At 33.7% G+C, this 23,802-nt stretch overlaps 5 protein-coding genes across 14 annotated transcripts; 1 reads left to right on the top strand and 4 right to left on the bottom strand.

Annotated features, from left to right (window-relative positions):
• Window positions 1–164: 164 nt before the first annotated feature.
• Window positions 165–6,525, bottom strand: LOC121203150 (uncharacterized). Of its 7 annotated transcripts, none has more exons than XM_041085843.1 (7): window positions 2,825–6,525; window positions 2,534–2,607; window positions 2,238–2,311; window positions 955–1,294; window positions 675–759; window positions 532–595; window positions 165–370 (listed from the first exon to the last, which is right to left on the bottom strand). In XM_041085843.1, exons 1-6 carry the CDS (start codon window positions 3,122–3,124, stop codon window positions 545–547), a joined length of 924 nt encoding a protein of 307 aa, XP_040941777.1. In that variant the 5' UTR covers window positions 3,125–6,525; the 3' UTR covers window positions 165–370; window positions 532–544. The 7 variants fall into 7 exon arrangements, with proteins under 7 accessions (XP_040941777.1, XP_040941776.1, XP_040941780.1 ...); XM_041085842.1 differs by having other exon boundaries at window positions 165–354; XM_041085846.1 differs by having other exon boundaries at window positions 532–589.
• Window positions 6,526–7,047: 522 nt separating this feature from the next.
• LOC107945377 (octanoyltransferase LIP2, mitochondrial) lies at window positions 7,048–9,751 on the bottom strand. 2 transcript variants are annotated; one of them, XM_016879352.2, is made up of 2 exons: window positions 9,462–9,751; window positions 7,048–8,405 (listed from the first exon to the last, which is right to left on the bottom strand). In XM_016879352.2, exons 1-2 carry the CDS (start codon window positions 9,504–9,506, stop codon window positions 7,695–7,697), a joined length of 756 nt encoding a protein of 251 aa, XP_016734841.2. In that variant the 5' UTR covers window positions 9,507–9,751; the 3' UTR covers window positions 7,048–7,694. The 2 variants fall into 2 exon arrangements, with proteins under 2 accessions (XP_016734841.2, XP_016734849.2); XM_016879360.2 differs by having other exon boundaries at window positions 9,466–9,740.
• A 1,571-nt stretch (window positions 9,752–11,322) lies between these two features.
• Window positions 11,323–16,447, top strand: LOC121212652 (protein EMSY-LIKE 3). 2 transcript variants are annotated; one of them, XM_041085839.1, is made up of 11 exons: window positions 11,323–11,818; window positions 12,616–12,753; window positions 13,085–13,317; window positions 13,414–13,523; window positions 13,632–13,869; window positions 13,964–14,158; window positions 14,233–14,301; window positions 15,106–15,351; window positions 15,440–15,508; window positions 15,588–15,651; window positions 16,114–16,447. In XM_041085839.1, the coding sequence occupies exons 2-11, from the start codon at window positions 12,726–12,728 to the stop codon at window positions 16,116–16,118; spliced, it is 1,257 nt and encodes a 418-aa protein (XP_040941773.1). In that variant the 5' UTR covers window positions 11,323–11,818; window positions 12,616–12,725; the 3' UTR covers window positions 16,119–16,447. The 2 variants fall into 2 exon arrangements, with proteins under 2 accessions (XP_040941773.1, XP_040941772.1); XM_041085838.1 differs by lacking the exon at window positions 16,114–16,447 and having other exon boundaries at window positions 11,336–11,818; window positions 15,588–15,788.
• A 169-nt stretch (window positions 16,448–16,616) lies between these two features.
• Window positions 16,617–19,349, bottom strand: LOC107950722 (uncharacterized protein RP471). The gene is made up of 2 exons (XM_016885675.2): window positions 18,820–19,349; window positions 16,617–17,014 (listed from the first exon to the last, which is right to left on the bottom strand). The coding sequence occupies exons 1-2, from the start codon at window positions 19,160–19,162 to the stop codon at window positions 16,692–16,694; spliced, it is 666 nt and encodes a 221-aa protein (XP_016741164.2). The 5' UTR covers window positions 19,163–19,349; the 3' UTR covers window positions 16,617–16,691.
• A 1,000-nt stretch (window positions 19,350–20,349) lies between these two features.
• LOC121212651 (enoyl-[acyl-carrier-protein] reductase [NADH], chloroplastic) lies at window positions 20,350–23,672 on the bottom strand. 2 transcript variants are annotated; one of them, XM_041085836.1, is made up of 13 exons: window positions 23,564–23,672; window positions 22,372–22,677; window positions 22,190–22,299; window positions 22,053–22,108; window positions 21,895–21,979; window positions 21,753–21,800; window positions 21,548–21,622; window positions 21,365–21,476; window positions 21,222–21,273; window positions 21,097–21,148; window positions 20,942–20,999; window positions 20,774–20,872; window positions 20,350–20,696 (listed from the first exon to the last, which is right to left on the bottom strand). In XM_041085836.1, exons 2-13 carry the CDS (start codon window positions 22,646–22,648, stop codon window positions 20,542–20,544), a joined length of 1,179 nt encoding a protein of 392 aa, XP_040941770.1. In that variant the 5' UTR covers window positions 22,649–22,677; window positions 23,564–23,672; the 3' UTR covers window positions 20,350–20,541. The 2 variants fall into 2 exon arrangements, with proteins under 2 accessions (XP_040941770.1, XP_040941771.1); XM_041085837.1 differs by lacking the exon at window positions 23,564–23,672 and adding an exon at window positions 23,081–23,557.
• Between the last annotated feature and the right edge of the window lie 130 nt (window positions 23,673–23,802).

Below are 23,802 nucleotides of genomic sequence, written 5' to 3'. Positions count from 1 at the left end.
AGTGCAGTTAAATCAACATTTTTTCATATGAGAAAACAAAAAACTGAAAAATTGTTTAAATATGAAAGGGATTTTAAGCAATTTAACCGCACAGCGAACTATAAGCAGTAACAGAAGATTCATTCCAAATCAGTTGGCCATGATGTTAACAATAAGCAGTAGACTATCAATAACCAGGAAAACTAACTTTTCATTGCTCTTTTATGTAAAAGACTGTTCAAACAGTTTCAAAGACTTGGGTATATATGGTTTAAAGTTATAGTGATGCCATAAAGCATATTGTCATAAGGTAAATGCAAACCAACTTAATAGCTTCCTTGGCCTTCCGCTCCTCGACTTAGTCTTTCTCAGCTTCTGCATAATTAGATTCCTGTTACCATATTCAATATATCGAAGACAAGCGAATATAGAAAGAAATGAACATGCATATGGTAAAATATATATGTGTCCATGAAACATCCCAATCATGCATGCAGATGTATACGAAGTTCATAAAACATAACCATTAGAGGGGAGAGTGAGAGAGAGTACTCAAAGTTTCCACTTATCGAGAGAGATTACTTGCATTCCTTGGCCTACTACTCCTCCTCTGCATCTTTAGTGGTGTTATGCAAATGTTACCTAATGGCAAGACTGTAAAGAGGTTAAGAATGAGAGAGAAAGAGACATAGTACCCGTTTTTCCCATTGGGCATCGGCAGTAGGCTTTCCTCTCTTTGATGACTTTCCTTCGTTTGAAGCTTGTTTGCCGATGAACCTTCTGTTTAATGAGAAATTATAAGGAGGAAAGACATGCATTGGCAAATAACAAACAAAGGATAATTTATACTACATAGGGGTTGGAATTATTACATAATAGTTCATTTAGTTGTAAATTTGATGACAGGCAAATTCATTGTTTAAATTTAACCAGAAGAAAAAGCACTTCCTCTTCACAAGTCTGTAAGATTCTTACTCGGTATACCACTTGGCATCTCCAGATTGATCACCTTCCTTCCTTTTCTTTACCCTTCTCGGCTTCTCCTTTGTCTCAACAACAATATCCTCAAAGCTCATTCCACTTTGCATTCCATATCCCTCAAATCCCTCATTTTCAGGAAGGAAGAAATATTCACAGTTTGTAGGACAAAAAAGAGTCCTAGTCCTCTTGCTACCATATTCATCTTCTATACTTTTCTCAGAAACATTTCCCAGTTCCATCTTTTTTTCAAGTATTGCATCTTCCTTCCTGCCTCTTGCCATCTCAGTCTCTAGCAGGCAAATTTGTTTTTTCTTCTTGTCTGATACTTCCCCTCCTGTTTCACCGTACCTCACAACAAGCTTAGTTACAAGTATACGTAAATTGGAAATATGTTCAATTACTAGTACATAATTTTTTTTGCAAGTTTCAAGTTCCAATACATTAAGATTCCTTTATCCCTAAAAATTTGCATCTCTAATTGTTTTTCGCAAATCTGTTAAGAATAGAGCGCATGTTCATTCCTGGACTTAATATGCTAAGTGTCTAGCTTAAAGTTGATGTTGAAACAAAAAGCAGAATCCAAGTATATAATGTGATTAAGCCCATGTGCATTGGATCATTACAAGCAATAAGTTATAAGCATGAATAACTAGAGTTTCAAATCCCAGCTCTTGGCCAAGCCACTGTGTTCACCCCAAAAACCCATTTCGTGGTGAATCACAGGGGCAGTCATGTTTGTGCTGTGTGAGTTGGCAGTGGTTTGCTTACAGGTATCACTACTACATCTTTCTACTGATGATATATTTTCTAAAGTTTATCTCATACTTGGCTTATATCTTATAATCCATCAATACACCAACATGTTCTCTGGGAATGATACATGAACCTTTGGTAGTAATGCTGTTGTAAATATAGTAGATATAAATTTTAGCCATGTTAAATGAGGCATCAAAAAGTTATCTTTAATAAACAAATTTTTAGTTTTTGCATTGCACATGATGATACAAGTGGTTTAATTAAACAGTCAGGTACCACTATGAAATGAATTTCCAATCAACCTTTTCAACAAATTCAACATGTTACTTCATCCTAAACAAAGACTGAAATGAATGTTTAAGTAAATGAAGAAGGTTATCAGAGTTTATTTTCTTTACTACTGCACAAGCAACATTTGCATATCAAGATGAAAGGATCAAGGTCCAATTACAATCAACTGAAAGAAAATGACAACTCTATTGCAATTGTTCGAGTAAAAAAAGAGAGAGATCCAAAATTACCTAGTTCATAGGAAGTAAAAGGCTGTGCAATGTCAAAGTTAACTGCACCACTAGAGGTATTTCCGTCTTTGTTACTTGATGCACCAAAAAAGAAAAAGGGGTTAATTTAAATCGTTCAACTCTGGGAAAGACGATTTTATCATGTAGAAGGCAGAAGCATGCAGTAAATAAACTAAATGATGACAAAAAAGTGGTAGATTTAATAAGTCATGCATTTATCAGAAATATTATATAATTATTTAACTTCAGTGACAAAACAAAGAATAATGGATATAAAAGGAATCGAGGAAATTTACTCTTTAATGAACAGGTAGGGTTCACTGCCTTCATCAGCTCTGTTGGCCCGTGCTTCATGTGGTCCTCCCATAGCCTAATATTAAAATTTTGTAGTAAAACCATGTAAACTACTATTAGCTTATCTGAACTAGAGGGAGCTGATTACACTTCATTTAGTCTCTTCAGATAATTTTAAGAGGGGAATAAAAATTTATGGCAGACCAATGGTAACTATGTTTGGGAAGAACTCAGATTAATGTTTATGAAATTCATAAAAGGAAAAATAAAGGGAAAAGTGAAAGACCGATTACTTGACTGGATTTCTCCTGCATGCAATAGCTTTTCCTTTTTTCCTTGTCTTGACAATTTATTGGTCTGGTTTCCATAGTTAGCACCTTATTCAACTCCCCACATGGTCCTTCTTCAGAAACTTGACGTGCAGCATGTTTCAAGTGGTAGAATGACCATCCAATTTGGCGATTGGTTTCTTGAACCAAGAAACGGTCATCAAAGTAAAGGCCATTTCCTGATGGGAGACGATGCGTAAACCGTGATGTAGGATCTGATACTGAAGGAAGAGGAAATGGAGGGCGACTGTTACGGATTCTCATTTCTAAAGTGAAATAACACAGAGAAAGATGTAGCAGTTACAAACTAATTAATTTTTAAACAGAACAGGTAAGGATGGTATTACAGTAAGCTTCTCAGGAACAAGACAGAAATGCTGAAATTATTTCGAGCAGCTTTAATGGCAGAGGAAGCCGATACCTCATCTGTCAGTAAACTAGAAACTCTCAGTTATCAAATACGTGGAGCTCAGCTCTAATGCATTTGTAGCACGTGTAACCAAAACTCCTCACAAAAATGTAAAAAGTAACTCATAGATGACAGCATGCACGAGATTAGCCGTTACAATTCAAAATTTTAAGAAAGATTGATCCCATCCTCAACCTATATAGTACACTTCAGTTCAGATCTAGTAGCTCGTCCATAGATATCCTTCTCTCTGTCAAATAAAGATTTGCACTTGAGAACCAGAATCACTTAAAAGCAAGTAAATTCAAAGCAGAAGAATTGATTAGATATTAACAGAGTATCACGCCTACAAATATCTGAAGTTCCCAGAAATGGACAAGTATGCTAACAAACATTCGATTAAAGCCTCATTCTATTGTCACATACCATAAAAGTCGAAACTTTTTATTTGTGATAAATGAAGTAATAAACAGACAATGCTAATGACAAGAAACATTTGATAGAACCCTCATGCCACCATCAGAAGATCTATTCATTAATCAAATCAAAAAAGGAAAATCATAAATCTCTAAAGTTTCAAATTGCCTACACTGATGAACACAATAATGAAGTTTATTTGCATGCAAGGAAATACATGGTGAGCTAGCTATAAACTCCAAGTAAAGCACCATTTCACTTGGAGGAGCTACAGATATTTCTATTTTTAGCTGCAGCACTGTTTGGGTTAAAAAAAAAAAAACATGTCTCAAACCAGCTATTTGGCCCTCCATGATGAAAGATACCTGGAGAATTTTATCATACCACAACTACATTATCTATTGCCACACTGTACAGAAACTTCTTCAGAAAACGAAATGAACCCTAGGCTGTCTAACTATGGTTTGCTATAATAAAAGCTTCAAAGACCATTGAACAGAATATTGATAGGCTAAGGGTGAGGACTGCAAGGTCTGTGTCCACCATTCAGAATGTTATACTCTCTTACTCTCTCAAGAATGCTTTATCATTAACTTTGCATATTAAAATAAGATATTGGCATATTTTCAGTTTGTCATTATGTCTTCACCATCCACCAAAAATACCGTTCATTTTGACTAATTCGACCTAATTGCTTGTACAGTATCTAGATTAAAACTTTCAATCCTGAGACACAATTGGTCATTAAACGAAACTTTATCTTAAATTTTAACTTTCAAACTAGTCAAATCAAATATATTTTGATGGCATATGTTTCTAATATACTTAGTGCTTAACATGTGTTACATGTGTTATAATTACCCCTCATCAGTTCAAGAACTTTTGTTATATCAGATTCCGTGCACAGTTCACTCAAAAGAATGAAGAGTTATAAAGAGAGAGATCTGATACAGGCTAGCCATTTTTCCGTTAAAGTATAAAGAAGCACTAGCTTTCCCACCTTGTGGCCAAAGCAAGAGAAACAGATAAACTCTTACTGCATGAAAGTTCCATCAAAAGTTAATTTGCAGATATATATATGTATATATATATATCATATAAAGCAATCAACTCTCTGAATCAAGTAATGACAGAAAGCTCACCATTGTAAGTCTGGAACAGGGAAAAAAATAAGTGATAGTTGAGAGGACATTAATAAACTAGGTGAGGAACATGGACACTGGAGAAGTGGACAGTAACTTGGAAAGAAATTCTTGTGCGTGTGCATGAGAGAAAGTCCACACACACTTTTGGTTCTAAAGGTTCTATTCTCTGCCTGAAAGGATTTCTAGCAGCTTTATTATAAGGTAACATGTTTAGTTGTCTTTACATGATCTGCCTCATGGACCAGGTTGCCTAGAAAAATAAACTACAGAATATAGTACACTGATCTGTTCTGTTCATCACATGCAGCCACATTTAAAGAAACTAGGGAGACCAAGAGAAAGATGATACAAATTAGAATCCTCACTGCACAAAGAAAAAAAAGTTCAGGCCAAAAGTAGCAGTGGAAAGAACGAGGAAAAAAAAAAGGAACAAAAAAAAGAAACAAACAATGATTAGCACAAATATCACAGACAAGGTACTCATGATCTTCTGAAAGAAAATCTACTATTTCTGATCATCTGATGTTTTTCTTACAATGACAGGATACAATGAATAATTTTTAATCACAGCCCTAAATCTACCGCAAAACAAGACTTGCAGAAAAAAAAAAAGTCGAGATTGAATATGTTGTGGCTACAGAAAAGAAGAAAAGTAGAGATCCAGTAGTCCTATCTATCAAACAGTAAATGTAAGAAAACTGCAAAAATGTTGAAAGAGAATTGAAACTTCATTTCTCTTTCTTCAAATCTCTAGACAAACACTGGAGTCACTTGTTTTGGTTGGGATTTGAATCACTCGGAGGTGCTTTTCTTAAACTTGTTTCCACAGGATCTTGAATGGCTTCGCTCAGCTTGTTTAGATTTGCAGAAATAGAAGCAAAGGAACCTAACAATCTTCTTGGTTGATTTCTAACTCTTGGATGAGTGTTTCTCCAACAGTGGAGGGACAGTGAAGAACAAATAAGTAAATTAAAGAGTATTAAGGCAAAAACAGCAAACAGAGCTCTATGAATGAATTTCATATTGTTCTTCTGTTGAAAAAGAAATGTAACAGAGATGGCTTTGGAGCTAAGAGATATATCTTCAGGAAAGGTGACAGTGCTTATCTTACATGTTTCTACTAAAGTCTTAATATAAGTGTAATATATATATAACATTACTAGACAATTACTCCATACCTACTAAAAACACCTTTTGAAAGTTGAATATCCCTATCCTGACTAGGTATCATGTGTTTGAACAGAATTCATTATCATAGCTAGTTAACCAGGGTTACGGCATATTTAACTTGACTGGTTTTGATTGATAGATCTAAAATATATCCAAACAGGTTCTAAAATAAATAGAGCAAAGATATTCATCAGCATAATTTATTCACAGTAATAACCAAAAATAAGAATAGATTAGAGAAAACTAATGACAGCAAAATAGGCCATTAAAATAATCATAAAGAGCATGTTGAGATTTCCACTCATAATGCAGATTAGAATATATTCTTGATTAGATATATTCTTATTTATTTTCTTAGTTATTTAATGGGATGAGAACTTTGAAGCAGCTGACCATGTGCACTGATTTGAGTAGTATTTTTCTGTCTTTTCTGCAATCCTCAAATATTAGATAACATGTCTCATGTGACCAATCACATGAGACCAAAATCAGTTGCGTCATTTGTCTGTCCTAACCTGTATATTAAATTCTATTAATCAGTTTTGTAACTGTACTAAGTATAACAAAAACAGCTGAAGTTAGCTGGGTAAATCCTGCTTTCTGCAAAACAATCATTCATAATCCTTATAGGAAAATGCCCTCCAATTGGGACCCTTTTCTAATTTCATTGGAGTTATATCAGGATCTTTTCCTGTTTGAATCTCAATCTTGCTACGTTTTCATATACAAACATGATACTTTCTTTTATTAAATTTAACAGGCTTGTCAACAATCTTTAAGAACTGATGCACTTATTTTGATCTGAAGTTTGTTCGCTTCTGTTTTTATTCCAAGGTAATCTATAGCTGCCAGACATTAATAACAAATTTAAAAACATGCTGAAAAGATCTTTATTTCTATACTTGGCATGTTATGTGTGTATACACATTTGTGTGTATGTGTTTATATATATAGCATCAACTATTACTCAGCAGCCGAATTTAATAGAGAGGAGGGAAGTTTACATACATAATTGCAGCCCATCACATTAGGAATGATCATGGAGATAGAATAGCAAAACCATTATATATATAATCTGTTCAAAGGACCCCAAAAAGCTGTATTTGAAGGATTTATAATATTACCAAAATTACTTGAGCATATTTCATTTGGGGAATAAGATTTTTTCCAGGGCCAAGCAACCTGGATCGTAAGCTAGTTACTTTTTACTTAACAAGCCTATCATGGTTCCAGCAATCCTCAGTTTCCATCTATGCATAAGGTTTTGAGCTGCCATGTAGAGCATTCAGAAAAGGAACTCGTACACGGAAAAGAAGAGGATTGATCCATATCGAACGCTTTGGCAGGGATTGACCAAAAGATAATAAATGGGTAATGCTCCGAAGGTAAGGAAAAGAAGATTCACTCTTTCAGCAGACCTTTCCATCCATTTTAAGAAAATCGAAAAGTTTTCGAGATATCTAAAGAATGTCACCCGCTTTATACCTGGATGGGAGGACAGCGTAGAACATAAACATCATTCAACTTTGCAAATATCTTCTACCCATCCTGAGTCCAAACATCAGTGAGGATCTCTAAATTGAATTCACCTTTCAGTCACATAATAAACTCAGCAAATTTGATTCTATTTCCTCCATGAATGATTAAATCAAAGGTCACATAGTCAAATCATTTGACATAATTTAGTTGGAACTCAATCTATGCTTTCATGATCAGAAAACATTGAAGGATTCTCCTTCCATGTGACAGTGCTATAACCAAAAAGTCTTGCAAAACAAGAAATTAACTGCTCTTGAATGACTTCTTCAGCCGGAAGCACAGTGGCTGTCTCCCTTCTCAAGGATGTAACTTCTTTATCAGTAATTCCACAAGGCACAATATGTTTAAAATACTTCAAATCAGGATCAATGTTGTATGCCAGCCCATGAGAGGTTATTCCATATGATATCCGGACACCAATTGCACCAATCTTTCTTTCTCCAACCCAAACTCCTGTCTCACCCTTTTGGCTAGCACAAGCTTTCACGCCATACAAGGATGATAATTCAATCATAGTTGACTCAAGTTTCTCCACATAATTCCTAGCGCCAATCCCAATTTCACGAAGTGAAATAATAGGATATAGGATGGCTTGATGGGGACCATGAAATGTAATGTCTCCTCCCCTTTGCGTATAATGAAGCTCAGCTCCTATATTTTTCAATTCAGACACAGGTAATAACAAATTGTGATCGGTTCGCCGCTTTCCAAGGGTATAAGTCGGTGGATGTTGCAGGGACAGAAGAGTATCGGGTATCCTACATAATTTTCTATCAGATACCAGCTTCTCCTGCAGCTTAAGTGCATCCAAGTAATTGACAAAGCCCATCTTCCACACCTCAAGTTTACCTGGACCTCTCATTTCCTGTAGAATACAACATCAATAAGCATATTTCCTTGATATATTATTTCAAGTTTAAATTGTTGTTATGACATCAACTATCCAGTACAGAATAAGAACCTATACTGCTCAAATAATTTTATACCGAAAGGGATTGCAAAACCTATACTTCACATGTAATCTTTAAGTTATTGTTAATTTGTAAAAGGGGATAGAACTACAAAGTCTTAATCAATTAGAAAACAACGCAGGCACTGAAATTTTGAAAGAGTAATAGTCAAGAATTTTTTTTTTTACAATCTCAGCCTTTTCCAATCACAACTATGTGCCAATATCAAAGGGGGGATATGAAATAAGCCATTAAAAATTGAAGCTTTTCCTTAATGTTCCACTTTTTTAAATAAGGTAAAGTTGAGGATTAATTGGATAGAGATATGGCAAGTTTCCAATTAAATTTGTATAGACAGTCACGATAATGCAAAAGCGCCAAGTGTTTGCAGTAGAAAGAATATTAGCACAAGTAAAAAAGAGAATAATGAACTTAAACCAGCGAAATGAAGATTTGAGAAGTGAAGTCTTTATGTTTTCTGTATGCAATTGCAGCAACCAATTTATTGGGGAAGTTTAAGAGTTTGGAAAAACAAACACTGAATAAAATCTTGCAATTCCATAACAAAGAAACCCAACCCATCATAGGAAACAAAAAACTATGCTCAGAAATGCAGGTTGCAGGTTACTTTTACTTTACATCTCATAGAAGCATTTCCTCATACACTTACTGGATATGGGTATTGAGAATTGGACACAAAAAAATAAATTACCAACATTTTTACCATAAGCTAAGAGCCAAATTTGCACATCTAATCTTAGTGTATTAATGAAAGAACCAAAAAAGCCTTTACATCTCATGGAAGCATTTTCTCATACACTAGGATACGTTTCCAGAAAATAAATACCAACATTTTCACCATAAACAAAGAACCAAATTTCCACATCAAAACTCAGTTTATAAATGAAAGAACCAAAAAAAAAAATATCAAATGACAAGCAGAAAAAAAGAAAAAGAAAAAAGAAGCTTACCCACCAATTAGATATGCAAAATGGCAGCCAGCTCTCAGAAATCATTTCCTCTTTCCCCACGCTGCATTATTATATTATAGGATTGAGGTGCGTTGCTTTGCTTTGCCCTCAGTCCCTCGCCAATTATGTTACTATGCTTACCAGAAATTGGGGCAGAAAAAAGAGAATTTTGAGAGAATAAGAGACAGTGAAGAAGAAGAAAACAATCTAAAAAACTAACCCAATCTCAACAAAAAAGATGGACTTAGTATGGACCAGCTTAATAAGAGTATAAAATATTGTTTTTATTTTTTAAATTTATTTTTATATAAAAAATTTAATACCCGTGAGTTGGATTAGACACCGATTTTGGATTAGACACCGATTTTAATTTTAGGTCTATATTTTTTAGATCAAATTTGAGCCCTCTAAATTTTTTACTTGATCGGTCACGATCTGTTATCAGCTTTAGATCTAACACAATTTATCACAAATTTATAACCCAATCTAGCTTCGACAATAAAATTTATGTCTCGTATCATTCTATTCATCGGAATTTGATTTAAATAATACAAAAATATTTTTAAATTTAAATGTATATATAAAATAATAAATATAAATACATACTTCCATATTTTATAAAATTTTGAAACCATGGATGAAGCTTATTGGTTGGATCAAATGGTTCAAAATGGATATGAGCTTCAAAATTATTTTGAAATTGAATTATGACACAATTCATGAATAGTCTTATTATACTTTATTTTGATCTATTTTAATTCATTTACTTTTTAAATTTAAAATTTTAGAGGTAATTAAATACGTCAGATCAATTTATATTATTAATTTTGCACTATGCGTAGGTTATGGTTTTAATCGATTTTTTATGTGATATTTTTAGTCTCATATTTTTTGAATTTAAAAATTTAGTACTGACTCGATCAGTAGTCTTTCAATCCATTAGCTAATATGACTTGATTTTTTTTTGTGTATTATATGAAAATAACAAGTTCACATGACATTATTTGTATAATAATATATTTTCCATATAATATTTCAAAAATAACATAAATTAACTTAATAAATTTAATAATTACCATTTAAATCAAAACTAAAAATTCGAAATTCGAAAAAGATAAGAGATTAAAAATCTCAAATTAGAGTATAGGGACTAAATTCGTGACCTACATATAGCAAAAGGAATGATGGAATAATTTGATATTAAAATGATAATATAATTTTTTTGCCCCTGAACTTGGCAACTAGGTTTACTTTCGTACCAATGTTTTTTTGGGTTTACTTTTATACTTGAACTTGGTGACTAGATTCATTTTGGTCATTGAATTTGAAATCCATCAATATTTAATTATGTGATCAGTGTTCCTGAAATAGGACTTGATTGATTAGATTGAAAGCCAATCTATATATTGATCTGAACAAAGAGGTGAACCAATTGAATAAGAAACTACTTAAAACTAGTAAAATTGAAAATTGAGACAAAATCATTAGTTGAATAGGTTAAATCTGTTTAATAAAATTTTTATTTTTAAATTTTTATGAATTTTTAATTATTGTTAGCTTAACAGTTAAATTGATCAAACAAGTTGAATCGGGAATCAGTGATCTGACCAGTTCAACCATTGGTCTTGTTATTAGCACATTATATGTGACATTTGAAGATTGTGCCACGTCATAACTTTTAAAAAATATTTTTATAATATTCAAGTGATAATGTAACATAATCTTAAAATTTCACTTTATTATTTTTTTTATTTTTAAATTTATTAAATTCAGTAACAAAATGAATAAAAAAAATATACTGACAAAAGTAACCTAGTTACCGGCAAAAATTATATTATTCCTAAACAAAATGAGATGCATTAGCCATTAAGAGCATAGAGAGCGGAACTCAAACCTTAAAAAAATTGCGCCATATAAAACATATTTCAAGTCCGCCTTCTTTCTCTTCCTTCCCTCTCTCAAGCACGCGCGCGCACACACACACACTGTCTCTCTCAAATCCAAAAAACCATATCTTTTTTTTTTTCACATCAAAAGCCGCTCTCTAAACCCTAATTTTATCCCTAATTTGCATTTCGAAGCCTCTCCTTAATCCCTCAAATTATCGTCATTGTTCAAGTTTCAAGCACAAATCGAAAATTTCGAAACGGAAATTTCCTCGGACGAATTCGGTTTCTTAAGATTTAGCTTCTTTCGTGCTACTTTGGCTGCAATTTTTGTCTCGGGGTTCGAAGAGTTTTCGGAGTAAGTGTAGTTTCGAAGCTGATTGGAAGTGATTTTTTGTTGGAATCTGAAGGGTTTTTGGTGAATTAATTGCCTTTTCGATCCTCAGAATAGAAGGGATTTGGACGAGCAAGGTGAGCTTGTTAGGTTTTTTTTTCCCTCTAGGAGACGAATTTTGTGAATGCAGGGTTTGTAGTTGATGAAATTGACTTGAATTTTGTTTTTAATGTGTATTTCTTTGTTTGGTTTTAAAACGGCGAGAATGGTTGAATATTTTGAAGCTTAATTTGGAATTGAAAGCTTGAATTTCTGCATTGTCTGTTTAGTTAAGATCTTAGATTTGGGAATTAGGTTTTTGTCTCAAAGAATTTCTCGAATTCATTTTTATTTTGCCTCATGAAAAGCGAGTTGCTGTAGAGTAAAATTAACTAACAAAAGCAAAATGGTAATTTGACTAAAAACTGAAACATGAAGAAAATACAATGGCTATTCCTCTATTCATGTATTTTCTTCTTCAAAAAGAGTTCAATTTTTAATTTTTTGAAAAATTACTGTTCCTTTATTCAAATTTGCTTATAGAAGTGAAATGCAAGTAACAAAGCAAACACGAATTGGCGTTTCTATGCATATAGTTAGAAGCAGTAACTAAGACAAATTCATTAAGCCAAAAACCTGAATCATATTTGTAAAACACCTGAAACTGTCACGTTGTTTTGATCTTACTAATCTAGTTTGAAGCAATAAGTGGCAAGTATAATTTCCGTGCTTAACATTTTTAAGAATACATTTTAAGGTTCTTGAGTTCAGCTAGGGTTTATTTTGATAATTTATTGTTGTTAATTCTTGTAGCACTAAATATTAGAATACTGAGCTTATAGCTAGTTTAGCTAAATTGAAGCTTATCAATTAATTGGATTTTTATTGTTTCCAGGTATTTGTTCATTGTCTTTCACAAGAACTTGGCAGCTTGTTTTTGGTGCTTGTATTGGTTCATAGGTTATTTCATAGATTTGACTGATTATTGAATTTGAAGGAGCTATCATGGACTATGAGCTTTCTGATAGCAGTGGTGAGTTGAAAGTTCATTTTTAGTTTGTTTTTTTTTTCTTTCCCTCATATATTTGATGACTTTGAGATTTAAAGAGCTTGGTTTATTGATGGGAAACTTAAGTGGCTTTCCTTGGTTAAATTGAGTGAAGATTTAGGGTTCATAACCCTATATTTAATATATTGCTCCCACAAAAGGTTTGAGCTCATTTTTTTCTCACCCCATTCTCTCCTTCTCAATGTTGTAATTTCTGCATTGTCTTGAAGTGTTCTGCAAGCCTTAGCATAAATTTTGCCTTCTCATAGAAGCTTAACTCAGTTGATGATTTTTTCGTGATCTGAAACAACTGCAGGAACAGATGATGACCTCCCTTCTTCACATCAGAATAGGTTTCAAAGAGGGGGTCGAACTGCTGCAGGAAATGGAAGATCAACAGTTGTTGGTTCTATGGGCAATGGAAGATCAGCAGTTGCTCCTTTGCCTAGGATTCATGGTGACATGGAAACACAAATCCATCTCATTGAGCAGGAAGCATACAGTTCGGTCCTGCGGGCCTTCAAAGCTCAATCAGATGCTTTAACTTGGGTATTTGTCAAAATACTTATTCAATAATTTATCCCATAAAAATTGTGTCAAGTAGGTTTTAAAACTATTTTAAACCAAATGTGTTTTCCCTCTCAGGAGAAGGAAAGTTTAATTACTGAACTTAGAAAGGAGTTGAGAGTGTCAGATGAGGAACATAGAGAACTTCTATCAAGGGTTAATGCTGATGACATGATCCTGAGGATAAGGTCTGACTATACTATGTCATGCTCTGTCGAGCAGCATTTATTAAATATTGAATGACTTCTTATCATCTCTGCATTTTAATGGGAATTATGATCTATCATTGCTGTTAGAGAATGGAGAGCAGCAGGTGGGATGCAGCCTGGAATGCTCAGTACAAGTCAGCCTATTCATGATCCTGTACCTAGTCCTTCAGTATCAGGATCACGCAAGAAACAGAAAACATCACAATCTGTAGCTTCATTATCTATGGTTGCACCATCTCCTGCACTGCATCCATCTATGCAACCATCTTCATCAGCCCTGAGACGAGGTCCTCCCTCAGGTGCAAAGAGCAAGAAGTCAAAATCAGTAAGTCACTTTGTTCCAAGAGAAAGTTAATATGCATATCCTATTTTCATCATTTACTGATTATGTATATTATTTTGCTGTATCCTCAATGAAGTCGACGCAGTACACTTCCACAGGTCTTCCTGGCAGACCCCAGGCTTCTAACCGCATGTCTTCTGGGGCCTTTGCAACAAATGAACCTGCTGAAGCAGCACCATATGATCCATTAATCGGAAGGAAAGTTTGGACAAGGTGGCCTGAAGACAACCATTTCTATGAGGCTGTTATTACAGACTATAACCGACTTGAGGTATATTTTGTAGTTTTTTGATTAAGATGTTAATTAATGGAGCTCTTTATAATCCTATGTTTCCATATTGATAGGGGCGGCATGCTTTGGTTTATGACATTAATACAGCAGATGAAACTTGGGAATGGGTCAATCTCAAAGAGGTAGGATAATTGCGTTTTATTCTATCTCATGCAATGCATTATTGCTTTGTATTGCCTGATTTACCTTCAGTTAGCATATTCTGTACATATTTTAATAAAAACAACTTTCAAGTTTGTTGCATATTTTTCTCGGAAACTTTTATGCCATTGACAAGATATTGTAGAATTTATATGCATGTTTATCCTTGTGGCTTGAACCATGTGTTTCCAGAGATATGGTTATATCTCATAGAGTTACAGACTTACAGTACATTGTCGATCTTACCAGTTAAGCCAATGATCAATACGATTTTCTTGAATTCAAGTGCAGTTGGGGTTGGAAATAATGAAATTTGGAGGTCCCAATTTACTCTTGCCTTTATTTAGATATATCTATTAAAATATGAGCGAGGATCATGTGATACAGTTATTTTTCCTAGTTGATCCAACCATTAATGAATTCAAGTTGTGTTATAAAGTACCGACCAATGTCATGAACTGTCTTCACATCTTTACAAATTGCTTCGTTATTATCATTCTCGTTCTAACTTATCAAGGGTTTTGGAGCTGTTCTAAGTCTGTAATATTGCATGCTAAAGTGGTAAGTTTTTCAATTATAGCTTCTCTCAATTTTTTGTTACTTCCTAGGATGTCTTTTACAATCTTCTTATGCATTTCACTACTTGAGGCTCATAATGAGCAGTAAGAAACATAGAATGGTATTTTTATTTATCCATTTCTTTGGTTATTTAATACAACATCAGAGTAAATCCTTTGCATTATGCTTTCTTGCTACCTGACTGATTATTTTATATATGATGGTAGATATCTCCTGAAGATATTAGATGGGAAGGTGATGATCCTGCAATATCCCGAAGAGGTGGCCGTCCTGGACCAGGCCCTGGGATTAAGAAGTCCATGGCTCATGGTGGTGGGGTGGTTGGAGCAGGAAGAGGTAGGGGGAATTTAAAGGGTCAGGGCAAAAAGGATTTCCCTTTGACACAAAATGGTGTTGGGAAAAAGGTTTTGGGTGATATTGAGATACTTCATACAGATACTCTAATTAAGGAGGTATTATTGTGGCTGAAAGATCATCTACTATACAGTTTTTGTCAAAATATGTTGTGTGATTGTATTCTAATTTTGGAAATTTGAATAGGTTGAAAAAGTTTTCAGTGCAAACCATCCCGATCCTGTGGAGATTGAGAAAGCAAAGAAAGTGTTGAATGTAAGTATTGTCCTCTAATGATTTTCATGTGTTGTTCTACATCAGCTATTGCAACAATCATGATGGATCATTATTGCAGGAACATGAGCAAGCCCTAGTTGATGCAATTGCTAGACTCGAAGATGCTTCCGATGGTGAAAGTGGTAATCACTGATTGCATAAGTTATATAATTTTAGTTAAAATAAGGATATGCACCAGCTTCTATTGTACACAATCTAATTGTAGCTTTTGGATGTTTGGTTTACCTGTGGCAAGGGTGTAAAATTTCCAATTAGTTTTTTTTCCCCTCTTCACTATCATATTCCCATAAGAAAAAATGCAATGATACAAATTTCAAACAGGCAAGAATACCAATGTATAACATAGATACTATCTTAAGCCTGCCTCATTATTTAAAACAGCAGCAAGATGAAAAACCATAAAAAGAGCTTGTATATGTATAAGCTTGTGTGAGCTCTTATGTAGCCACCAAGAGGGGGGGGTAATAGCTTTATTCATGAAGAAAGACATCTGTCATTTATTCATCTATTTTATGCAATGGATGTCCAAAATATATACATAGTTTGGGTAGTTAATAGTTTTTAATTTTTATTTATTTGTTTAGCTTAAAAGCAGATGGGGAGCATCCGTATCTCTCAAGGACAATCAATGGATCGACCAAGGCCATGGAGAAAACTGCAGTTTGACGATAATGATATATGCCATTTTAGCCATAGCATATTTTATGCATTCAGCAGCAGAAGCTTTTTTTGTACCTTGTTTTATGATACTCTTATATCAGCTAGGCTAAAATGCCTTTTTTCTTTTGGTACATAATCTTTTTAGGCAGAAGGTTCATCGGATTTAGTCTCATTTGTAACTTGACTTTTAGCTTGAAAAATGCTTTGTATAAAATTTTTTTAAATGCTAGTGAATGATAATATTCTGACCTTGTAAAAGTTTTTTAAATTTTCATTGTGTTGCTTTATTCCCTTTGTCTCTATCTTCTTCATTTGGTTGTAGTCATGTTCAGTGGGGGGCCCACATTTTCACTTTCATCAAAAACATCATTGATTGGAATTTTGGAACCAAAAAGGGTCTAACTTCCTGCAAGTTGCAATATATATATACACAAAAAAATCAATAAATGAAAAAGCAATGCAAAATTCATCAAGCAACTAGTACAAGAACTGGTTGCTTGTCCTACAAAGAGGCAATAAATTCAAGGATACATTTCACCATCTCAGCATCAAAAGCAGGGCCTTCCATTTCGAAGTGGCCAGCTCCTTCGATTAAACGTGTTTCATTGTGACCTGCTGCTGATTTCAACTTGTTATCAAGCTGTTTCACGCTCGTAAACCCATCCTCAGTTCCCATGACGAAGAGTTTTGGTTTTGGGGATTGAAGAATGGCTTTATGGTGACGTCCGAAAAGGATTGAGGCCATCATGCCGAAAGGGTAACCCAGACTTACGTAGCCAATGATGTGCTCAATTTGATCTACTGCGGAACCTGCAATTGGTGCTCCTGCAACAAAAAGAACCCATTTTATCTCTGAAAGAGCAAGACAATTTAATGTAAAAGAAAACAAAACCTTGGCAAATCAGTTATACGGGTGATTTACCGGGATAGAAACCATACAATCCATGCACAAACTAATAAAAACCTGTAAGAACATGTGATACCTAATTTAATGTATAAAAGGCCCATGAAAAGCTCAATGCCATAATCCTCACACAGATTTTGCTGCAAAGAAACTGTGACTCTACATCACCATATATCACTTCCACTCAAACCATGCAATATCAAAATTGTATGAAAAGTCAACCGAATCATTAATGCATTACTGAAATAATTTTTCATAATTTAATTACATATATGATGCATTTGACTTTTCATACAAAGTTGATTACGTTACACGATTTGAGTGTAAGTGATATATGTTGATGTGACATCACCATTTCATACAATCTTTTCTTGAATCGATCACCTGATATTTTTTCTAATCATCATTAATGAAAATTGTCTCCCCAAAGCAAAATACTAACCCTAAATCCACAACACATCAATAATTTCCACTCCAAGGAAAAAAAGAACATTAGTTAACCTTATACAAATGCACTAATTTCCCTTTGATTTAAGCCTGTAATAAGAATCTAGCTAACCCTTCATCTTTATATATTAAGTACAGCACAGTGAAGAAACAAAACTCATCAGATTTGTCTTAAGAACTAGCCAAAAGTAATAACCTTTACTTTTACAAACAAAGTGAAGCATATAAAAAAGGGTAAACTACACTAGTAGTCATCAACTATTAGTAAATTTCTTTTTTGGTCATCCAATTATGAAAAGTTACAAAACGGTCACCCAACTATTGGCAAACTTCGAAGGCAATGAAAAGGATTAAACTTCCCAACAGATCATTTTCTAAAACAATAGTAAACAATCTACTATACTAAATCATCTACACATCTATTAGATATGTATTTACCAAATTTGAAAACTATTGATCATAAATCAAGAACCACTAGCAAGCAAAACAAGAAATCACAAGTAACCACGGATTCATCACTAGAATTTCCTTTTTTTTCTACAAAAAGGGAAAGTACAAGATTTTATCAACAAGCAACCTGAAATCATTGATAAGACTAAAATAAAGTTACCATTTTTTTAATCAAATTACATGATTAGCACTTGAATTCATCACTAGAATTTCATCTTATAAAGAAAGGGAAAGTAAAAGATTTTATTAACAAGCCTCCTGAAATCATAGATAAGACTAAAATAAAGTTACCATTTTTTTAATAAAATTACATAATTAGCACTTGAATTCATCACTGGAATTTCCTTTTTTCTAAAACAAGGAAAGTAATAGATTTTATCAAGAAGCAACCTGAAATCATTTATAAGCCTAAAATAAAAATACCATCTTTTTATAACTCGCACGCCACTGGTAGGAACATATCACTACCCCACACTACTAGCAGGCAGTTCTTGCGATTCAATCCCACAACGTAGATATGGGGTGAACAACCGTAGTCCAAAATACGAAATTTTTTATTATCATCAAAGTACATGATTAGCACTTGAGAAACAAGCTAGAGTTAAATCTACCTACAAATCATACAAAATAGAACTTTTCCAATTAACTTTCCCTTCAATGTTACAAAGAACTTGAACTTTATTATTTGTCTTTTAAAACCAAATTATATAGAATTTAATACCCTATCTAATAGGATCTAAATCTAAACAAAAATAATCTAATTCTCCATATAAAAAATCAAGCTATTTCCACCCCCCCACAAAAAAAAAAAACAACAATTATACCATACCTGCAGAAGAACCCACCAACAAAATCTTATTAGGAGACAGATTTTGAGAAACCCAATTGCAAACAGCAACAACATCGGCAACTTCAGCAAAACCTGTAAGAGAAGGTTTCCCGGTCGACTGTCCAACACCTCTCATATCAAAAGTGACGGCGGCGTAACCTTTGTCGGCTAACCCAGAAGCCATACCTTTCATAAGAGCTTGACAACCACCCATGATGGAGTATTGATGGACAAGGACGATTACCATGTTGTCTTTCACTTGTTTTGGTTTGAAAATTCTGGTCATTAGGTTGACTCCATCAAGGGTTTCGACTGTGGATGACTCTAATGTATAGTTGGGCATTGTTGGATTGAAAGCTTATAGAGAGAGATGAAATTAATGGAAAAAAAGTTTGGGGGGGGGTTGAAAGTAAAAGAATGAATTGAATGAGGTGTAAAAAGATTTTTTTTTAATGGGAGTTTACAGTGTTCGTTTAGTTGGTCTACTCAATAATCAATATACAATACGAGGGCCATGAATTGATTGAATGCTCAATTTGGGCAACTTTTTATTTTATTTTACTTATTTGGGCAAATTCCACCTAAAATCATTAAACTATTAGTAAACTTATATTTTAGTCACTCAGCTTCAAAATGTAATAAACGGATGACTGAACTATTCCAAAGTTTAAGTTAATTAAAATTGCTATTATATGACTTTCTCTGTTTTCATTGCCTACACCAATTAAAAGTTTTTTTTTCATTTTCTTCTACAGTTTTATTTTTTTCGTGAAACAATTTTGAAGTTAATGAGTTTACAAACCAAAATCTATACAGTTTTATTCTCTGATTTTTAACATTGACCATCAGATCGACTTCGATATAAAGTATGTTATTTTATTTATCGATGGGTACTGATTATCGAACCGTCGCTTAGAGCTTAATACCTGAACTATTTTAAAAAACTTAACAGCTCAGTAATTTAAATAAAAAATTTTAAATAATTCAATGACTCAAAAATCTTTTTTTTAGTAATAATTTAGTGATTATTTTGTAACCTTTTGAAATTAAGTTATCAAAACATAATCTTACAAATAATTTAAAAACATTGAGTGTGGTTTTCCCTTTTATTTAATTTTTTCGATTTTCGAATCTACTCGTAACCCTAAACTCTTAAATCCAAATATAATACCACCTTATTAGTAAACATATCATTTTTATCTTGTTGTACCAATTTAATTAAGACAAAAAAACGATCACCTTTTAAAACAAAATAAAAGGTAAAAAATGTTCGGATTAATTGCGCCTAATTTTTCAAATCACATCAAAATTTTAAATTAATTTTTAAACATAAAACATTATAATTATGTTTTAAAAATATTAATATTATATCAAACAAATTCATCTCTTATATTTCCCGATTCCAGATTTCGTTAATCTGTGATGACACGACACTATAAAATTATACTACACTGTCACTTAAAATTAAAATATAAAAAAGAATATTAAATAAAATACAAAAAAGTAATAAATGAAACAATGAAAGGGCTGTTTAACTCTTAAGACCCCACCAAATCCATCCATTAATTTAAATTGTTCATCCACAATTTTGCTGAAACCTATTGTGACAAAACTCAATCTACCAAAAACAGAAAAGTTTAAAAAGGCCGGGCAATGGAGATTAAACATCGATACTAAACATTTGGCATCGAATTTCGGGTCTCGACCTTGGCATACCGGATTCTAGTGCTTGTCGCTCGGAATGTTGAGGTCTTTAAATATGGGACTGTCAACTCCGATACCCATTGCATTCAAACCGTTATCGACATATATGACGGCACCTGTGATAGCCGAAGCCAATGGTGATGCCAAGAAAGCAGCAGTATTCCCCACTTCATCTGTTTCATCATTTTTCATTAATTTACTAACCATATGATAAATTAAATTAAAATCTCAGTTAGTTCCATCGAATCACCTGCGGACAGTTCTTTTTGGAGAGGTGCATTGGCCTTCGAGTACTCAATCATCATGTCGATAAATCCGATTGCTTTCGCAGCACGACTTCTTAGAGGGCCTGTTTGCTAGAAGCATAAATTTATGGATTAACCAGAAAATATTAAGTGCAAGACTGAGTTGTTCTTACCGGCGGATATTGCGTTGACCCGGATTTTATGTTTTCTTCCTGCTTCGAAAGCAAGTACCTGAAATTTAATGAGGGAAATAAACATGCCAAACTCGGGAAACCCACTATGTGATCAAGTTCATACGTAGACGAGTCGAAAACAAATTAGAACTCACTCTTGTGTCACTTTCGAGAGCTGCTTTAGCAGAACTCATACCTCCACCATATCTGCATTATGATGCTATTTGAGACTTGACTTTGTTTTTGGAATAGTAAGCCAACGAAACACGGAAAAACCTACCCTGGAATTATTCGCTCAGAAGCAATGTACGTAAGAGAAATTGAAGAACCTCCTGCATCAGCAATAGCTTATTTCAGAAACACTACGAGAATTAAGCAGGTGCAGTGAACAAAATGATAAACCGAGATAAAAAAAGGACATGCCTGGATTCATTAATGGGAGAAAATGTTTGAGTAAGGAAACATGGGAGTAACTTGAAGCAGATAAAGCCGCAAGGTATCCTTTCCGGGATGTATCCAAAAGAGGTTTGCTGACCTGTTAATAAATAATTGCTCGTTATGAACATAACTGAAACCATTAGCGACCGAACCTCAGACCTCCTTTACCTCGGGGCCATTGGCTAGTGAATGCACAAGAATGTCAATACTTCTGAAATCCTGTTTAACGGATTCAGCAACTTCCTACAATACATACAGAACATAACATGGAAATCACGAATGCACCGACTGCCATGAGAATTTACCTGTGACCTAAACTTTTAGGCTCGAAAAGTTCCGAAGGTGAAGTTCTAGTAGGTATGTTCGTACATACCTGAACGGTCCACTTTGAGGATCCAGCATAACGCTTATTCGTTTTTATCTGCAAGAAGCAACCATGATTTTAAGTTTACAAAGATATATGAACTTGTCAGCACATAAAATCTCTAGAGAAACCATAAACGTATATCCATTACATCTTCGGGTACATCATCAAGGTTGTCAAAGATTGCATCTAGAGGATATACTTTGGTAATCTCCATTAAAGAGCCATCCGGCAATCTGAAATATCAACTTCCATTAATTCATGAAATATCGACGGTATTGTGGCATATAAGTTATAAACAGCTCATACAAGCGTGATTCATCAAACTTTCCCCGTCGCAAGCTGGTTTCGAATATGTTCAAAGCCTACAAGGAGAACTCTATTGTCAACATGCTGCCATGTTTATAAGGACCAAAAAAAAGCTAGATAAGGCCTAGTTTACTTACAGGCACCCACGTTCCGACTAGTATTTCAGCACCTGCAGCAGCAAGAGATTTTGCTATTGCCCAGCCATATCCATTGTCATCGGCTACACCAGCAATAAATGCCCTCTTACCTGTCGAAAGCAGCCACAAAACTTATATAATATAATGATACAAGTGGAAGTATTATGGTACATAAGACGAACCTTTCAAGTCAATTGGCAACCCGGAAACAGGCTTATTTTCATTAGATTCAGACATTGCTTTCGTTACAACCTTGATAAACTTTACTGTGGATGATCTGAAACCGTGTCGGAAAGGGTTTAAAGATGATATATTGCAAGGACTCGTTAGCTTCGGCCACAACACCGTTTTGGGATTCGAACATAGAATGGCAGCACCTGCTTTAACAACTCCAGGAGAAAATGAAAGAAAGTGTCTTGCTGCCATTAGTTGTAGGCTGGAAGCTACTGTTGCAGCCATTGTTAAAATATGATATTAAGCAGCACAATCTGAAAATTTGAAAAACAAAATGAATAAGGAATAACATAAAACCTATGTTACTTAGAACTCAGTAAAAGTACCATGAAGGCCCTTGTACTAAGAATCAGGTTGCATTTTGCCCCCTCTACTAAAAATACGGGCAAATTAGTCCCTTAACATTAGATTAAAGAGCAAAATAGTCATTTCCGAAAACATTTCATCCATTTCTACTAATAAAAACTGACCTCATGCTAATGTACAACGACTCACTTTTGACAATAGAAATGGATGGAGTTTTTTTTACAGAAGGACTAATTTGATGAATTGATTTGCTCATTTTTTGAGTAAAGAAACAAAATGCAATTTGACTCTTGCCTCCATAGTATGTTTACCCTCAAACCTCTTGTGTAAGTGTGGGATACGAGTATTTACCTCAAACGGGTTTCCATATATTTTGGAAGCTACATAGCATAAAAACAAACACATAGAGAGCATGCATAATTGGAATACATTGTGCTTTTAAGAATACAAATTCATTTGGCTTTTTCATATTTGTAGAATTACTAATCAACTAAACTCAAAATTTTCACTCATTCATACATGTATAAATAAAACCAAATTAGCTAAACCAGTTTTTTTCTTTAAATGCAAAAGAAAAACCCTCGAAAATACAAATTAAGCTGAAAATAACCAGTTAAAGATTCCATCTTTTTACCTTAGCAAAAAAACCCAAAATTACTCACTTTGTATCTCTAAGAAACACACACATTCTGAAAATAAAAATTTGACATATTTCCCAGAAAACAAAGGAACCCATATATAAAAGGCATGGAAATTTTCAGAATTTGAGCACCCATTTTAGATATACAGCAGCAAAAATGGTGGAACCTATGAACAGAGAAAGAGATAATTTACCTGTGAGAGGATTTTGTTTTGTTGAAAGTGTAATCTGAAAACGAACCATTTATAACATAAAATACTTCTTGTTGTTAGCTCTTTCACTTAAGCTTCGCCTGTTGCATTTCTTTTATTTATTACAATTTTTACTTATTTTTGGATAAATTTCAAGTTTAGTCACTTATATATGCTTTAAATTAAATTTTGATCATTAAACTTTAAAAAATTATTTTATGATCATTAACGTTATCAATTTG

This window comes from Gossypium hirsutum, chromosome A13 (genome assembly GCF_007990345.1).
Source record: "Gossypium hirsutum isolate 1008001.06 chromosome A13, Gossypium_hirsutum_v2.1, whole genome shotgun sequence".
In the NCBI taxonomy this organism is placed as follows: Eukaryota; Viridiplantae; Streptophyta; class Magnoliopsida; order Malvales; family Malvaceae; genus Gossypium; species Gossypium hirsutum.
Note: the sequence above shows the minus strand (reverse complement) of the source record. Positions and strands in the feature narration are given on the sequence as shown.

Excerpts from the sequence above, each read along its gene's own strand:
- LOC121212652 (XM_041085838.1), top strand. The coding sequence starts at position 12,726 with ATGGACTATGAGCTTTCTGATAGCAGTG. Across the intron at positions 12,754-13,084 it reads TGAGCTTTCTGATAGCAGTG|GAACAGATGATGACCTCCCT; the intron begins GTGAGTTGAAAG and ends AAACAACTGCAG. Across the intron at positions 13,318-13,413 it reads AATCAGATGCTTTAACTTGG|GAGAAGGAAAGTTTAATTAC; the intron begins GTATTTGTCAAA and ends TTTCCCTCTCAG.
- LOC121203150 (XM_041085840.1), bottom strand. The coding sequence starts at position 3,124 with ATGAGAATCCGTAACAGTCGCCCTCCATTTCCTCTTCCTTCAGTATCA. Across the intron at positions 2,608-2,824 it reads TGCAGGAGAAATCCAGTCAA|GCTATGGGAGGACCACATGA; the intron begins GTAATCGGTCTT and ends TTTTAATATTAG. Across the intron at positions 1,295-2,237 it reads TTTTACTTCCTATGAACTAG|GAGGGGAAGTATCAGACAAG; the intron begins GTAATTTTGGAT and ends ACGGTGAAACAG.
- LOC107945377 (XM_016879352.2), bottom strand. The coding sequence starts at position 9,506 with ATGATTTCTGAGAGCTGGCTGCCATTTTGCATATCTAATTGGTGG. Across the intron at positions 8,406-9,461 it reads TTTGCATATCTAATTGGTGG|GAAATGAGAGGTCCAGGTAA; the intron begins GTAAGCTTCTTT and ends TGTATTCTACAG.
- LOC121212651 (XM_041085836.1), bottom strand. The coding sequence starts at position 22,648 with ATGGCTGCAACAGTAGCTTCCAGCCTACAACTAATGGCAGCAAGACAC. Across the intron at positions 21,801-21,894 it reads TTGATGATGTACCCGAAGAT|ATAAAAACGAATAAGCGTTA; the intron begins GTAATGGATATA and ends TGCTTCTTGCAG. Across the intron at positions 21,000-21,096 it reads CTCTCGAAAGTGACACAAGA|GTACTTGCTTTCGAAGCAGG; the intron begins GTGAGTTCTAAT and ends ATTAAATTTCAG.
- LOC107950722 (XM_016885675.2), bottom strand. The coding sequence starts at position 19,162 with ATGCCCAACTATACATTAGAGTCATCCACAGTCGAAACCCTTGATGGA. Across the intron at positions 17,015-18,819 it reads GTTGGTGGGTTCTTCTGCAG|GAGCACCAATTGCAGGTTCC; the intron begins GTATGGTATAAT and ends TTTTTGTTGCAG.